General features: G+C 41.9%; 1 protein-coding gene across 2 annotated transcripts in view; it reads right to left on the bottom strand.

The window, feature by feature from the left end:
* SATB2 (SATB homeobox 2) overlaps nt 1–18,347 on the bottom strand; it is a 131,419-nt gene that overhangs the window by 94,854 nt on the left and 18,218 nt on the right. For both annotated transcript variants that reach the window (XM_086615682.1, XM_086615681.1), the window contains exon 3: nt 16,272–16,448. In XM_086615682.1, the coding sequence (XP_086471808.1) occupies nt 16,272–16,448 (177 nt within the window). The remainder of the gene's footprint in view (nt 1–16,271; nt 16,449–18,347) is intronic.

The following is an 18,347-nucleotide window of genomic DNA, read 5'->3' on the forward strand; positions in this document are numbered from 1 at the left end:
ATTTCTAACAAGTTCTCTGAAAACAAGAAGTTACTGTAGTTCTTCTATTACATCCAAGTGTTTATGATATTTCAACCACAAATAGTCCAAATTAACAAGTATTTTCCCCTTCTTTTAAAACCTTCCTACATACATATACGTATTAGTCAAGCAAAGACCAACTTGTCAGCCCTTGCCAAAAAGGTGAGTATTTGCCATGTCCACCTTCAGTCAAACACACACAACTAAAGCAACATGGTAGCCTACTCAAGGCTCCTAACCTCAGGCTCCCTGCATCTCCCTATTGTCTGCAGCTTTCTCCTTCCTCCAGTCTTAAGAAAAGTACTTGAAACCAGGTCAAATCTTACAGATATAAAAACAAACCATGCCTCCCCCCTTTCAGTCTCAGAGCTCCCACACTTCTGTCCTCTGAGACGCAGGTCATCCTTCCCCATGACTCTCCATGGGGAAGAGGTAGGAAGATTCCTACAGGTAATTTCTATTTTGTCATCCCAGTCTAAGTCACTGCGTCTCACGTATTCATATAAGCAAGCACCTAAACCCAAGCTTCTACAATGTATTATAAAAAATAACCAAATTACTCTGACGATCATGAAACAAAAAATATCCTGCAAATAGATGGCTTTCATATAAGGAATAATGTCCTGTAGCAAAACGGGTTTGGCCTGTCCCTTCTGTAGCTAAATAACTCACTCCAGAATAGCTGTATTGAGTTTGTTTTTCCATATTAGGACACAGTCGAAAAATTACATGGATGGAACACCTCAAACAACCTCTTTGCAAACAATCAACAGTGGTTACTGATCCTATAGATAAATGTATCTGAAGCTGTGTAACCTATGCTTCCAACCTGCCTCCCAACAGATTATTTACTTCTTTATATAAAACAAATTTGAAATGTAGCTTGAGATACGTCTGGAAATAAAAATCATGTTTCAATCTCTGCCCTCAATTGCATCAGTGGAAACCAAAAACTCTACTGACTTCAGAAGTATTTGACTCTATTTACACTGCTATAACTTAAAGCATGGCTTAATTTTCTTGTAAAGAATTCCTGTTGAAGCTAAGGCACCAACAATTATGAACACTAATAGCATTGTGAGTGCTGATTTTGGACTCTGCATCACACAACTGGATGCCCGTTTAACTTTTGCATTTCACTTAGCCTTCACACCAAGACAAACCTTTCTAGTTCCATTTTTGGCCTTTACTAGGGTAGTACCAGAACACTGCATTTAAGTTTCCACCATTGCAAGGAATATTTACTCTGAGATACGCACCTAAGTTTTAAGAGGTGAGGACATTATCTCTACTACTACCAGCTTTTTCACTTCTGTTCTTAACTCTTCCATTCTAAGGAAGCAAAGCCCCATATGAAATTGCCAGCCTAGACTCCTCCCGGCTCAAAAAGCCATGTTCATGGTGTGCAGTCCCCACTTTGGCATCTTTCTTCCTTTCCCATCTCTCTTTTTATGAGATGTCTAATGGAGAGCACTGCTTTTTCATGAACTCCATTAGCTCCCTTAAGTCACTTTCGGCCTCGGTTTCTGTCAAACCCTGTGCTGTTCTGCCAGAACATCAGTAAGATGCTAAATAGCATATGTAGTTCAAGGGAAATATCTAATCTGCTATTTTTGCAAGTTCAAATTGCTGTGCTGCTGATAGTAGGAATGGGATAATAAGATATTACTCAGTGCTGAAATCCTCTTTTTTCTGGGAAGAATTAGAAAACATATGAACGGTCCTATAATATTCAGTGGTTTGCTGAGCATGACTATGGTCCAGCCACATGCCGTAGTGTATATACAGCCTTACAAGTTTATAGCATACTGAGGTTTCTGCTTAATTTAAATCTGCTACTGAACTCTAATATCTAGTTCTCTCGTTTCCCCATCTCCACACATCCCCACCAGCACTCAGTGCCAAAGGCTCAGAAATAACGAAAGGGCCACAGGAGGCCCCAGGCACGTCTGAACCCAACAGACCCGCGTACAGTCACACTGTCACATGCCTGCACGCCCACCAAGTAACATACTTCAGAGAGCAATACCTTATCCCAAAGTTACCAACCAGCTTCTTTTTGTTCCCAGCGAATTAAAATGCTTGGATCTTTTTCTATTCTGTGTTCTCATGCCAAAGACAGGATCATGCTCACAAGATTCCGATGGAATCCTCTAAGATTTTATTTTTTATCTCTACAAATCAAATTTTTTTAAGAGAAGTTGAAGCTCCCCTCATCAAGAGCCCAGAAGCATGGGAAAGAAAACATCAAGAATTAACAACGCTACGTATTATACTCCCACACAGGGTTAATTTTGTTTCTGAATAGGATTCAGAAGTCTGTCCCACCCATCAGATGAGCTACTATACTTCTGTTAGCGTTCTGGCACCTCCTTCTGTACAAACGTAGCCCTTTTTCTATAAAGCATGTTATATAAAACACTTAATCCAGCAAGCATGGAAATACGGGATTTTTTTTGTTTTCAGATTTAAACTCTTCACTCCTTGTATCAGACAGCATCTTCTTCCCCCTAAATACTACATCGCACAACTAGCTGAACGTAAAAAGACATTCAGCAGGTGTATGAGACCAGAAGAAACCAGGACCCGCCTTCCTCTATAAAGAAATTTCTATAACACAAGACCTGACTCAATGGGCCGACGATCCACACCAAAATCAGAACATACTTCGTCTTTCTTCCTGTTGAGCTACAAACTACACCTTGCAACTGCCCTGGGGAAATAACTGCAGGTTTTGTAAAAGACAAATGCTATGTTGGTATAAGAAGTTATTTTGTCAAAAACCAGTTACATTTTGTATCTAAAAATACATGGACTAGGCGTTGCCTATCTACTACAGGATATGCATGCTATGGCTATGTTGCTGCAAATGCAAATTTAGATACACATCTTGCCACACAGCACATAGGATGGTTTTAATACTCTTAAATACAGTTCAATTAACAGCAGCTTGCATCCATAGCCAGTTCCTGGATACGTGGCCAGATAAAATCTAAACAAAATGCTAAGCACTCAAAGGAAAACAAAGTACGCACTATTAATTGCACGGGAGTTAGCACTGCCATCATGTAATCCTTGGTGAAATATGGTATTTTTTTAAATTTATTTATTATGATCTGTTAAAAGTAATTCTGTTTAAACAGCATTGCACAATTTCCAGACAATTGGATCCATGAAAAAAGCCTTATGGCTTTGTGTCAGGTCTTTCCACATTATTATGGTGCAAAGGCTACATAAATGTATCTCCTTCTAATTCTGGATTTTTTAAAATATCAAGACACTACTGTTTTTTTTCCATCCGCAGCTAAGATTTCTCTGTCTCCCTCACATTTACATGCGAAACCAGAGTTTATGCACAAGAGACACAGACAAATCAGTAGTACAGCTCTATCTGCAACTCCACTCCAGCCTCGTGTGGACAAGAAGGGGAAGGAGGAGTGGGACAGGGAGGTTGCTGTACCCCGCTGAGATGGTACTTACTTGCTGCACTATCAAAGATGAAACTGCTGTCCCTCACCAAGACATGACATTGCTATTACAAACAGCATAGAAACACTCACTCTCTTGGCTGTCTCTCTTCTTTTTTGCTTTCTCCCTCCCCCCTTTCCTGTACAGATACACACACTCAAAATTGTAAAGCAGAAAAAGTGCTTGCAAAATGAAATTTTACTACAGAGCAACAGAAAGGTAAGGGGAAAAAATATCTCATGTTTTTATGGAAATAAAAATATCCCTTGTTATTGAAATCACTTTGGATTATTAGGCATAAATGTTTTTTAAAAGTGTACTCCACATTTCACCATAAATGCTGCAGTTTTCATCTCGTATCACTCAAACCAGACCATGGAAGCTTTCTAGCTAAACATCATTACATTTCTTTCCTACTTGCCTTTATGAAGTGCCCTACTACCCTTTTGGCCCCCTTCCGAAAAAAAAAAAAAATCATAAATGCATGCATAGGTTGGAATTTAGACAATTTGGCACTGGTCTTTTAGTATCTGGGAAAAACAATCAGCCTAACAGAAGCAGCTTTGTATCAGTGAACTTCATAATAAAAGTACTTCTAGGTAAAGAAATAAAAGAACATCTCTACTATACAATACCAAACTAATCTTTGTGATAAATTTATTAATTCGACTCTCAAAAGGTCAGTAAAACATTAATTCGTTCCTTTAGGAACAACACACTTGCACTAAATAACGTAATGGGGTCTAATCTAATGTGGTTAAATAGGCGATCAGTAACATTCAAACAGCCTTGGCCCCAACACTGACACAGTCCAGTACAAAATGGTAAATTTACCATAAACCATTTTAAACTTTCAATGACAAAATAAAATTCCATGGAGAGTACTTACAATAGGCAAATCTTTAAAAATCACCAGTTTCTACTAAATTCTGCCATAAGGGTAAATTCTTAAATACGTGACTTTGTACTGGTAAATATCCAGTTGTTTCCAAAGGAGAATTCTTACTGGTTGTGCTTTAAGGACAGGAAGGGGGATTTGTTCCAGATTTCTCCAGAAGTCCCCAGGAGGGAAGGAAAACCTAACTCTGCAGCACCACGGCATCTCATAGGGTTACGTGGCACCAATGGGGCCACGGCAGGACCTTCACCTTCCTTTACATCAGGGAAACGCCCACCCTCGCTACACTGTCCTATACATCAGTTGTGCTTCCCCACCAGACACCAGACTTGTCATCCTTCACCTGTGTGCTCTCGTCTAGACTGTGACATCTCTTACACAGCTGGAAACTGCCATTTTACATACAGCAATTCACCTTTTTCTGAGATAAAGCACACTTTTGAAATCAACAGGTCTTTCCTCTGTGAACAACAGAAAAGTTCCACATTTGATCCAAGAGGCAGATCCCGCTGCTTCTATGAACACATTTAAAACATATTTCCTTTGGAACAGATTTATCCCATTCTGCATAGGGTTTTATTTTATGGGTGGGGCTGTTTTTTGTTGATTTGGGTTTCTTTGTTTCATGGCAATTAGTTGTAAAACACCTTAAGATGCATTGCTAGAACGACTGCTCGACAAAGAACACTTTGTATCTTATTGTAAAATATTCAGACACTCAACCCAAACAAATGGTGTCTGTAATAAAAATACTGCCATAGATCTTCATTTGTACTAGAACAAATCAGTTTTATTTGTTCATTCTGCGTTTTAGTGTCATAGGTCTCTTAGAAAAGATAATTTATAATTCCTTATGCAATTAGATATGAAATTAAGTCGTCTTACACTGCAGAAGAATTTATAATAAAAAGACCAGGTTCAACCAGTTCCACTGAAAATATTTTGATAGCGTCAAAAAAGACAGTATAAAAATCTTTAGTGTTTTAACAAATTAACACATGCCTTTTGAGTAAAGTACTGTACATGCTGTTAATCTTTTAATTAGGTTCTCAATTTCACATACACATTTATGGTAGGGGGGATTTTTAGTGATCAGAAAATGCAAATGTATGGTGTTGCTATGCTGTTTTAGCAGAGATATCAGAAAAAAAAGAACTAGTACATGTAGCCCTCTATTTAAAAGCTCCACAATAAAATATTAATAAATCTTTGTGAATATTATCAACGAAATATCATTCTTCATTCTTTTAAGCAAATAAATACAGCTTTCACATTGAGAAAAAAAAAGACTTGTTCTCCACGCTCAAGCCACTGGAAAATAAAGTTTTATGTTCATAATGCATGCAGTTTTTAGACCTATCATCAACATTTAAAAATATATAATCGATGCTATCTATATAAACAGATACATAAATAGTGACATATGAAACATTCTACAGCAGCATTTCAAAAATGCCAATTTTCTCATGCTGACTGCCGCACAATTTTGCCTAAAAACATCTCCTTCCAGGATCTTGAAAAGATTTCATATTATCTATAGCTCATTATTTGATACAGTCTCTTCCTCAAGCATTTGGTCCATCCTCAGTTTCAACACAAGATACACACTCTTCCCCCCCCCCAGACTATTTCACAGATTCTATAGCTGAAAAAAAACTACTCAAAAAGGCAGACAAATTGTCATCAGTCAACAATCCCTATGCCAAGGGACATTTTTAGCACGGAGTTGTCACTGTGAAAGTAGGAACTATCTACTAGCTATCCCACATAATGATTTTTGTTAGAAAAAGGAAAAAGGCCAAAATGTGGCTAAGCAGCAAATATATTATAAAAACAAAGTATGAAAGCAATTTAGCTAAGAATCCTGACTGGCACAAGCATTCTCCTCCTAGCTCGCTTGTTTGAATTTAACTCTTTCTTGGTAACTGCGGAAATAGCCAGGTGAGGTCAAAGATGCTGCACATACAAGACTAGGGAGTGAAAACGGAATAAAATACAGACCCCAGATCCCAGAATTACTGTAGGTTTATTGTATAATTGACAGTTACTTCATCCTAGAAGAATTATTTTCCTGTTAGAATAAAGTTGAAAGTAAAATTGTCCATAAATACCCAGTGAAAACACCCCAACCTCATCTTGTTCAACTTGATGCGATGCCTTTTTATAATCACACCTGTATAAGCATTTTTTTTTTTTAATTTGTCTGGGTAAATCAAAGGTATTCACTGGCTGAAAGGAAGACAGAGTACAAGCAGTTCTCCATAAGCCCTGCAGCAGTGCAGAGAGGAAGAGACACCAACCCTGAATAACCAAGTAGCTCAGTGGACAGGAGGAGGACATACACACCCACTTGTCTCAGCTACAGCTTGAATCCCAACCTCCATCGGTGCTCTCTGACTGAGTTTCCAGTGAGCAGGATAGCAGGCAAAAAGGAGGTCACTAATAGCATTGTCTTTTGCTCATCCTTTTCTGTGCTGTAAATGTAGCCATTTAATCTCCTGCAGACCCTCGATGACAAACAACGCATTCAACCGGTGTGAAAAGATGCAAACATCAAATACAGTTGCTGATTGACACGTTCGTTTCGATTCCAGTAAGGGCCAGGAGGATTAAAGCTGGGTCCCTTCTACACTGCTCACACACGGCAGTGAGAAACCCTCTGAACTGCCCCTTTGCTGCCGATGCCAGAAGGATCTTTCCTACAGAGATGATCAGAGACAGAGCAGAGGTCACTGTGTTTGCCCTCTCTTTTTTTTTTTAAAAAAAAAAAAAACAGGAAACACTTTCCTATTATCCCCTTTAAGTTTTCTCTTCTTGCTTAATTAGGTTTTCAGTTTCAAACCAAACTGCTTTTCATGCTTAGCTCGCCTATGTGGTTAAAGCGGGCTGAGACGTACTGCCGTACACCAGGAGCTCGCAAGGGACCACACAGCCAGCACCGTTGCTCTCCACAGGCTCTAACCAATTCCCCTTCACACATGCGGCGAGATCCAGACCTGGGCACTGATGATGAATGGACTTTGGACAGACTGGCCAGCACAAAGAAGAGCTCTGCTTTCTCCCCGGCAGCATATCCATTACAGAGGCTGCACAGGGGAACCTATGCCCAAGGCAAACTAGAGATCCTAAAAGCTGGGGTGTGCTTCCCGATAAGCAAAAGCCAGTCTGGGGGCTGAGCCCTGCCTCTGCGAGGTGAAAGAAAGAAGCGGCTAGAGGTGGGCTCAGCTTTGTGCCCCTGGAGGGGAGGCAACGGGGGCAAGGCAATCTGCAGCTGGGGTGAAAAGCATCCCCTCATGTCACAGGGTTAAAATGCTGCTTCCCTTATCTAGGGCAGGGACTAGAAAAAGAAAAAATCCCAGATAATGAGCAGACAAAAATGTCTGAAATAGAAAAAAAAAAGAAAAAAAAAAAAAGAAAAGCTACTCTAACATGTTAACCACCACCAGGCTTTGCTCTCCTCACACTACTGAATGTTTAAATATTTAGCTTGTCAGCCAACAGGCTGCTAACTGCACCTCTTTTTCCTTCTCTGGACAGGGAAAGACCTAGTCTAATCTAATTTATTCCCATTTTTAAATACAGCACTGCTTCATTATCAAATTCATGCAAGAAAAAGACAACAAAATTGTATTTTAAATTAAAATTAATAAACGCTATTTCCCAATTTTCCTCAAAAATATTGGTGGTTCATGGGCTTGTGAGCTTAGCTGAGAGGTTGGGAAGAGGGCCAACAAAAAAAAAAAATATCAGAATTTATTATATGCTGGTGTAAATTTTTAATTGATTAGACATAGGCCTTTCAGACTGAACTTGACTATTTTATTTTATCCCAAACTACTACAAGGGCTGCTGTGACACAAAAAAGCCTGTGGCTCAATCTCCCCAGCATTTCTTCATCAGTTTATAAAACTGGTAGAATATGTGAAAATCTTTCCTTGACAAGCACAAAGCTTGAAGAAACTTCTGTCCTGCAGCGTTATCTTTCTGCACACAGCCCGCAGCGTAAAGCAAATGGAAAGCACTAAAGAAGACAGCCCTCACCAAACCGAAGCACGGATTTGCTGTTACGGCTTAGTGGCACTTCTCAGAAACAAAGCAGGAGAGAGAGGAAGAGAGAGGAAGAAGAGGTTTAATGATTTCTACCCATAGCGCCGTCTGAGTTTGACCCACTACGACTGTGGCACAAACGAAAGACACACAGGCCACTGCAACGAGTCCACCAGAGCCCCCGGAGCCGCCACCAAAACACGATGCATTTCAAAGCGCTTGGCCTCAAACTCCCGCGGCACGGCTAGGGAGTCTCACAGACAGGCAGGGAAGGAAGAACGGGTGCTCCACTGGGACCCCCAAAGCCCGCTCCATCCGCTCCGCTCGCCCTGGCCTCCTCTCCTGCGTACGCACGGTGCTGTGCTCAGTACCGAACCGCAAATGAGACGGAAAGCGGCCGTCAGAAGTGCTGAGCTCTTCAGGGCTACCTTTGCTCACCCTCCTTTAAGCTGTTCAAACACTAATAAATTACCCATTTACTTATACTGCCCAGATGTTTGCCATCTAGAAAAATACATTATTATTTGTAAGAAGGTTTTGTTCCATCACAAGAATCCTGTAAATAATATATTGGGATCAGAAAGTCAATATCATGTGGCAACTTTTACCAGCACGGGGAGGCAGGGAGTGGCAGGGAAGAAAAGGAAAGAGAGATGCTTCCGGATCACTCATTAGAAGTTAAGAATTTTCACAGTGAGCTTATCAAAGAATCAAGTATTCACTAGAGTTCATGCTTCTAGGATGATGAGGTTACTCAAGATAATGCTAAAGATGGAGAACGAGGGTGACAAGGAACCTGAAAGGTCGGTTTAGTAATTGCATTTTGATTTTTTGTTTCCATATATATTTTATATATATATACACATATATATATATATATACACAAATTACATACACATGTTTATATTATAGAGCTAAATTATAAATATACATTTGTTTATATATATAAAACAAAGTAAAACATAAAATATATTCCTCTTTTGTATGTATGACATCCTAATATTTCTTTACATGTCCCATTTTCCACAAAAAAAACCCTTTAATTTTAGTAAACCCTAAAAATATAAGCGGCTCCCATTCCTACCTCTCTTTCATTTTTAACATAAGACTTCTCAAGAGCTCCAAGCAATGTTTAGAGAGAACTTTGGGGCTTTAATTGAAATGGCATGAGATGCTGAACCTTTAACAACAGTTTCTTTCAAACCCTGTGTCCATTACGTGCTGAAATGCCTATCGAAAAAAAACAAAGAAGGAAGGGGTTTTCAGCACACTCACTAAATTCTGACTTTCTCTCATGGTTCTTGTAATTGAGATTCACTTACATTTGTCATGAAGTTTTGTAGGGTAGACAAAACAGTGATTTGCTGGTAAATGTCTGCATATAGGGAAGGAAATAAACATTTGAGAAGTACTCAGCACACTTTCTTCAAACATCAGGTAGAAAGACAAAGAATACAACTCGAGCAATGTACAATTCAAGAAGGAGCAGCTTTTACAAGGAAAACTTTGATCTGGGTGGCTGAGTATCGCTGCATGAAATCCAGCCTGCTTAGCAATCCCAGGCAAGTTGTCATGAAATCGCACGTCAGAGCTAACTGCAAGTCATTTCAGTCGTACCCCTCACACCTATTACTGTTAAATGGTTTGGTTTGGGCCTTTTACAATTTCACCTGCAAAACCGGAGAGAAAAAAAGAAGAGCTTACCCATAAAACACATCTCCAATAGAAGCAACAGGGGCAAAAGGGGATTACTAAAGGTAAGGAGCTGTTAATTATAGATGGAGTAAGACCAAACTGCTGAAAAACACTCTGAAGAGGGCCAGGCTAGTTTCTTTCGTTTATTTCGGGGTGGGGTTTTTTGTTGTTTTGTTTTAAGAGGCATTGGCTTAGCAGGATGCTCCTACTCTGTAGCAGAAATGTTTGAGCTGAGAGAAATACATCACCTCTACAGGGACTGAGAATCTATCTCTGTACAAACGAAAAAGAAAAAAATAGCAGCAAAGTAACAGAGCCAGGAAACAGCCCTACATTTAGTCTGTTGATGGCTGTATTGTCTTGTTATTTAAGTCATTATATCACCAGTGTCTCTCCTATTCATTAAAGCCAGTAAAATACTACTAGAAGGTCTTTGATCACATGAACAGGGAGCCACAGCTCAGACATACAAGCAACACTGGGCACTTGGCCGAGGAGTCAGAAGATTCCATATTGTAACACCCTTGTCATTTATTGCACACTATTCACAGGAGAAACCTGAACCAGGATTCCTCTCATTTTTCCCATACTGCTACCTTGCACTTGTGTTAAAAATAGCACATCTGGTCTTCCCAGCTGCAGCAAACTTAGCTGTATACATCAAGTGCAGTTTAGCAGGGTTTCACTACACTTACTATACCTTTCTTGATACAGAAATACAAAACCAGCTTGTGCATGTTCAATACAGCCCCCAGCTGGTATGTTCTGCCTTTACCTGACATTCAGTTGGAAGCTACTGTGGTCCTGGAGACAGCACAGATGGGAATACTTCACAGGATCTTTCCCTACTAATCATCTGCTCTGGTCTTTCCAACTGCCCCAGAGCCCTACCCTCTTGGACCAGCTCAGGCAAATCCATTCCCTCATCAGTATTTACAGCCTTCAAATATTTGTACATGTGGTTATAACCCCGTAAGTGTAAAGCTGGCCACACTGGTCTCACAAAGGCTACCAGAGCAAAGGAGCTCAGCATTCAGGCTGCCACACTGTCACACACAGCAGCTTGGGGTTTGCACTGATACACTAAACGTCACCATACCGAACAGACACGGTCTTTGCTTTGAAATACTACTTAAATGCAGGCCACAAGCACGAGAGGCCTCCAATTAACAGCAGAGAGCAGCAACTCTTGAGGGAAATGAGCACACTTGCAGTCTGGGCTCCTTCCTGCCCCGGCCATGTGCACTATGGATCCAGATAGAGCCCTCACATATCCGTGCCTTGGTTTCCTGGCCCCACAGCCCAGAGAGCCACCCTTCTCTCTTGCTGCCTTGAACCGCACGGACAGCTCCCCGTAGTGCTCTGGAGCGCCGCGCTCTGCAGGAGCAGCGCAGCCAAGTCAAGCCTGTCCTACGGCAGGCAACATCAGAGCCTTCCAGGCGAGGCAGCCTGGGAAGGACAGTTGGTCCTGAGATACACCTCTGGGAGTCACGATGTGATGCTAGGGCAGAGGTGCCCCATCGGCTGCTCCGGCCAGGCGCAGACTGGCAGCAACACAATTCTCCTCTTCACTCCAGTCGTGCAAGGCTGGCAGGGCCGATGCTGCCTGACCTCAGCTCATAAGTCACGATCTCCACAGAACATCACTCTCTTCCATGCCTGGCTGCTGCAACTCCACATGGCAAGGCAAGGTACTTAAACCTTTTCTGTTTCTCATTCTTGTCTTGCACCTTCCGCACTGACCATGGCCAGTCTCTCCTTCCAGCCTTCCACTCCAACCGGCCACCCCCAGCTCTCTGCAGCCATACAGCTTCCCACTCTTAAGACAGTAGACAGCACTAGAAGAAATCGGGCAGCATGAGGAAGGGCCTCCAAGGCATTAAGGCAAGGCATTGTCTCTTGCCATGGCTCCGCTCATGGCAATACATTACTTAAGAACCAGAGCTTGGCAATCTCTACAGTGACAGGGATGGGAAAGATCTAATGTTTCTCTCGCTCTGTGTTAACTTCACTCCACTGTTTCCTCACCCCTCCTTCTGCTCCACTTGGCATCTCAGCACCTTTTCACTCTTCTGTACACCCCTTTCCTTGTGGTGGCCATGCACAACAACTAACCCAAGCGACTACTTTGCCAGTGCCCGGCTAAACCTGCCCACAAAGAGCAGTCAGGGCAGACATTCCACGCTGCCCTGCCAACACACCTAGCAGAAGCCCAGGCAGGGGAAGGCAAACTCCATTTGGATGGCCCATTCAGCTTTCTGAGCTTTTGCAGACAATGTACACCAGTTCTGTGAACACACTCATGACAGCTAACAAGGAACCAGTCAAAAGAAAAAGCATATATACATATACCCACAAGAAATCACACCATTTTCTTTTTCATATGGACTCTAAGAAAGTAGAACCTGCTAGAAGCGTTGAACTAGCACTGCTCTTCTTCCACCCCACACTGAGGAGGGAATCTACTTTCACAGCAGGTCCCAAGGCTGCAGGACTGCACACAACATACTCCAGATTGCAGCTACTTCCATATTACCTTGGTCCCAGTACTCAAGACTATATACTGTATGTAGCCCCTATCAGTTCCCTTCTCTTGCATAGCCCAGTTGGAATACCCCACCTACCAAAAAAAAATTCAAGTATTGCATCAGGGCATGTAAACTTTATTAAATTACATATAGAACAGGTGCCCTTTAAAGCCTGACTCTTTTCCTCTCTGGAAGGCACGTGTAGCAGGTTCCCTAGTGTCAGGTGTAGACTCAAGTGATGAAAGAAAAATACATAAATGTTTATTAAACCTCTGTTGCCATTCACACCACCAACTTTCACACCCCAGTGCCAAGCTGTTAACGAATTCCCATGCTGTTCCAGAAGACTTTTCACAGCTCCTGTCAGAAAAGGGAAGTTTCATGAGGGCGGCACTCCCTGGAAAAGTCTCTGCTCTCGCCACCATCAACAAAAAATGTTCACAACCAGCTGTTTGTGGAATATATGTGTCCTGCCCAAACTGTGTGGGAATAAAGAGCTTCTTCCACTGAGGCATGAGGCCACTCTCATGTACATCTACTGATACATATTGGTCTCAAGATTATTTATACTAAGACTTCTTAATTTATCTAATGGCCAGGACTGAAAATTAGCCATGATAAGCCAAGTGACCATGAGTGGGTAGGAGAGCCTCCAGGCCAGGTGGCAGCTGAGCGTGCAGGCTGCAGCTCAAACACAGCGTCACCTCCTTGGGGAGCTCTGGAGCTCCAGGCTGCTCCCCAGGCAGGCAGCCCCACGGCAGGGACCCTTTCGGCACACAGATCCCTCAGGGAGGCAACGCACCACCTACTCCTCCATGCCACATTTCCTTCCCGGCCCCCAGTCTCTGCAGGGCCCTACACGCAAATGCCACACTGCCTGCTCCAGCCTCAGTAGGTCTGTGGAAGTGCCACGGAGAACCGCGGCGAAGGTGGTGTGAAATTGCACAGCAATTCTCTCTGCTGCCACAACTCCTCTTTTCCCCACAACTGGTTCTTTTATCTGCCACTGGAGACCCTGTTCTAAAAGGAACAAGCAAAGGCAAGATGTTTCCCACAAGATGAAGTGAACACTGCTACTCCTCTCGGAGTCATCCAAAACAAGAGTGGGGGGAAATGAAACACTTTCCCAACTCAAAAAAGCGACAATTATTACATGTTACATTACAGCTTAGACAGCCTTTATAGTACAAAAGCTTTGACAAGCTCACGTTTCTTTGTCCCTGGAGGACACGGGGACACCTACTCATGTCAGTGTTTTGCACGGCATGTTGCTCAAAGCTTTACCAATTTGAAAAATGCCCCTGAGAACCTTCAACTTCTCCTCCAGATCCTGTAATGCAGTCAATGATAAAGCATAGAGAAGAACTAACTGACTTTATCAATGTATATTGCTAAATTAAATCAATCCCAAGCACTAGAACAGAAGCAGACTTTTCCTACAATCAGAATGAATAAAGCAAATAACTTTCTTTCCTTCTTTTTAGCATCCAAAAATTGTGGTCCCAAATAAATCCTTATATCAACAATTTAGCAGCATGCTTCTGTCAACCCTAGTTGACAGATTATAGCCCAATATTCTATAATTTTTCCTATTAAGCAAGCTCAGAGATCTATTAGCACTCTGTCTCTGCCTGCACCTCATCTCTCAGCTTGCAGGCAGTTAGCACAGAAGCAAGACACTACAGAACATGCTGCATACTTCAGCTTCGTATCTCAAAATCAGCATGACCTGCAGTATTTGCCCAGGATGTATAAAAGACTTCAAAGAACTGGTCTTTCAGTGCAAAGGTAAATAAATTGACCAAGTAAGACATTTGTTAGGTGACAGATCTTTAAGGTATTTTCTGTCGTTTCTAAACGTTACACCACCTGAGGTTTTCTAGTGGAAGGTAATTGCTGCCTTAAAGACAAAAATGTTGAAGTCTTCTCTTTTAGACTAATTACTACAATTAGAGATTCAACTTTTATTTTCTAGACAAGTTATTCGAGCAACACATCAAGCAACAGATTAGTATCTGAACCTGCTTATTGTCAAAGCCTGTAGTTCAAAAACGCAGTGGCCGTTTCCTCCCTGCACGGTGAGTAATTTCCTTCGTGAGTCAATCCGTCTCTCCTTCTTGCTATTCTCACAACAGAGAGATGCTGCAAAAGCAAGGCTCCCCCAAGTGAGATGCTCAGCCAGTGTGGATCACTGCACTGACTGGCATGCCTCCTTGGAGCAGGTTTCTTGCGAAGTCCCATTCCCCTCTGTAAGTGCCAAGAATCAAATCTTGGCCACCTAATGCAGCGTGTTCCACATGTTAGCTCGCAACACGTTGAGCAACTGTGTTAACTGAGATGGATAGTGCTGTCAAACAGGAAGCTGGCTCACCGGGATGGAAACAGTGGGATACGCTGACCTTTTACATTCAGAAAAAAAAGCATCCCTAAAATGACATAAAATGTTTCATATTAAAAAGCAAAACAACTACCTTCTCAAAGAGCTTTTATTACCGTATTGTGTAAATAAACACATGTGCATGAGCTCTGTCTGTATGCAGAAGCTGAGCCTCTCTCACAGAGCAGAGGCTGACAGAGGAAATGAATCATTATCATCCTGCTTGGAAAGAAGTTTGTACAAGGAGCACTGCACTATTAACCACTGCCTGAACTCCTGGGTTTAACACCACCACTGCTCCCTCTGTTCACACGCTCAAATACCTCGCTATACAAAATAACTAAACCCAACAGATAAAATCCAAATCCCCAGGCATAGCTTCTATTAAACTACTCTAAATTTGCACAGGTTTTACTGATGACACAGAGATGAAACTGAAATTTACAGGCTTCTCATCCAAAAGAATAAGCACTGAAATAACCTGTTTAGTAAAAAACGCCTCTTGAAATGTAAAGTTCATTCTTGAAAGACTTTTCCCAGCCCATCACCTCCTGCCTGTCTCCCTCAAGATTAGGATTTTAGGTTTGTTTTTTTTCATACTGATATTTTGGGTAGAGAGAGAAAAGCTTTGGTTATTTTAAGATTTCGCTGTTACTAGAGAATCATCTCTAAGTGGAAGGGACTGTAGAGCTTTACAAAGGGCTTTGCGACAATATAGTAGGTAAATGAAAACAGAGAAATCAGCCTGCATGTTTAGCACTACAACTATTGGCTATAAAGAGAGCATATATATATGTATGTACATATACGTCACCATTATATGTAATGTATAATTTTAAAAATAAAAGACTATAATGTGTTGCTCAAAATGGCCCTGATACAAAAAGGAATACTAGGTACCATCTAGCTGTACACCTAGAGATTCTGTCCAGCTCTTCTGTGCTGACTTCCTCGAAGCAGCAACATGCCTCGTGGTACAGAACAAATGTGTCACGGATACACTGACTGATCATTATCACCACACTTCACACTTCAGCAAGATCCAGCTAGTGCTTTCTAGGCAGGCTAACAAGGTAGGGCTTGCTGTACACCTAGTTTAAGATTAAGCAGTCAACACAATCGACATAACCACTTCCAAGATTTCCCACCAATTTTCTTGCTTTCTCCTTACATGGAACAACCTCAGGTGCTGTCTTCTGCCAGGGCAGAGAAGAGGGAAAAGAACTTTACTGAATACCTTGTGCCTGAGCTGCAGAACTGTGGGAATACCCCAGAGCCAGGAGCGCTGTCTCCACCAGCTGGCTAAAGAGCACATCTTTGCGAACCAGAACGAACTCAGCATGCTCTTCTCGATTATCGTATTCAAGAGCGGCGTCCGACTGCTCCACCACACAAAAGACTGGAATCATCAAACCTAGTTGAAAAAAAAAAAACAACAAACAACAAAGCATCAGTAAGAGAGGAACAAGAAGCGTGTGATACATCTCTTATTAAAGCTGTAAATTAAAACACCTCCTAGAAGGCTCATCTGAAGTGGAAATCTGCCTTTCTTCCCTGTGGGATAGCTTTTGTTTTCTTTCCAAGGGAAATAGTGAAGTCTCATCACTTGACTCATTTAAAAACCACACTAAAAGCTCCAGAGAATACAATTCAGGAACAGAATCACAGTCAGCGTGATGACGAACAAGATTTCCTAGTAAGACCTTTTCAACATTGCTGAAGTTCCATGAATGTCGCTATTTTTTCAGGTCAGAGCATCCCAACATTCAGCCATACAAGAACCTGACACAGAAATGCCGCTTCTGCTTCTTTCCGCACAGCGAGTGTACGGAGGAGTCAGCAGCGGCGAGTCCCATAGGCAGCTCTCGGCTGGAACAGGCTTATTTGCGTATTTTCAGACCACGAACAGTCTTCTCACCACTGTGCAAGGAAAATAGCCCTTGCACCGATTTCGCTGAAAACAATAATCTCGTGTTGGCAGCTGATGGTCACGCAGACCCAGAGAGGGCAGTGGCTGTTCTGCCGCTGCACGCATGGAGAGAGTGAGAACAGCTCTCTTCACAAGAGGATCAAGCAGGAGGAGGAACCACAGAAGTGGAAAACTCAGGGGGTGGTCTGGATTCAATTTTGTTCTACTTTATTGCAAATTTACTTTTGTGGTTACAGGATCAAGTCATCTATGGCAATAAATTGCGGGGCATGAACTCAAAGGGATTCAATACTACAGACAGTAGAGAAACAAGCCAATTTGCAGGAGACGGCCCTACAGTACTCAAAGCATGCGCACGGAAGGAAGATGGAACAGACAGAAAACCTACAGACCTGCACAGCCATTTCCATCAGCTGCTGCAGGCCCGGCTGTAGTCAGGGGGTGGCAAAGGAAAAACCGTTACCTTCAGCCACAGAAATGTATTAATTGGTTACGTACCATTTGCTAGTCCCTAGATAAACCAGGAAATATCGGGGCAGAAACAAATCTCAGCCTAGAGCTGTTCTCCAAATGTGCTATCTAAGGCTCGTAACACTGCCAGGAAGTTCATCTCTCACTCCTGTTCTTCAGAATGAAATACAACCATTTCCAGCAGATAACAACTATGAAAAACAAGTGAGTGTATTTATAAAAGGCCAGACACAAATCACTGTATCTCTGGACCGGGCAGTTCTTTAAGGGAACAAGAGGAGAAAGCCACATTTTGGTTCCCTTTCCATACAAAGTCAGTTAAATATCTTCAAGATCTTCTACTATCAGTAGCTTCAGTATCTACAAACCAATAATTATGTACCTCTTCAGAGGAGTCACTGTGCCCTGAAATAGATACAGTCACACCAGTAACAACTGCAAAGGGACTTAAACCCTCCTTGTCTTGAATTTGCAGAGTCTGGATTTACTTTCAAATACATTTTAGATACACAATTCTCACTTAGTGACCTATCTGGCATGGAGTGGCTCCCAGTCTGACATTCCAACCTCAAGCCAGCAGCAGCAGATATCCAGTTGACGTGGTTCAGTTCTTTCTTTTAAAACACATCCTGAAGTAACATGTAAGTAGGTTACGGCATCACATTGATGCTGCTCCTTCTTCACTACTTGATTCTGGGTTAAACTGATGCATTTTGCAAGTTCAAGCACCCAAATTCTAACACACAGTGTTAAAAAAAAAAAAAAAAAAAACCTCAGTGAAAAAAAATCTCTAGGTGCTTTCCTGAAAAGACAGTGCAAGGCTGGTCCTTTTCCTCTGAAACCAATGACAAAATTTCTATTCCTATCAAAGGCTAAAAACTGAACTCTATTTGTCCATAAATGATTTAAATA

This window comes from Tauraco erythrolophus, chromosome 8, assembly GCF_009769465.1.
Source record: "Tauraco erythrolophus isolate bTauEry1 chromosome 8, bTauEry1.pri, whole genome shotgun sequence".
Classification (NCBI taxonomy): Eukaryota; Metazoa; Chordata; class Aves; order Musophagiformes; family Musophagidae; genus Tauraco; species Tauraco erythrolophus.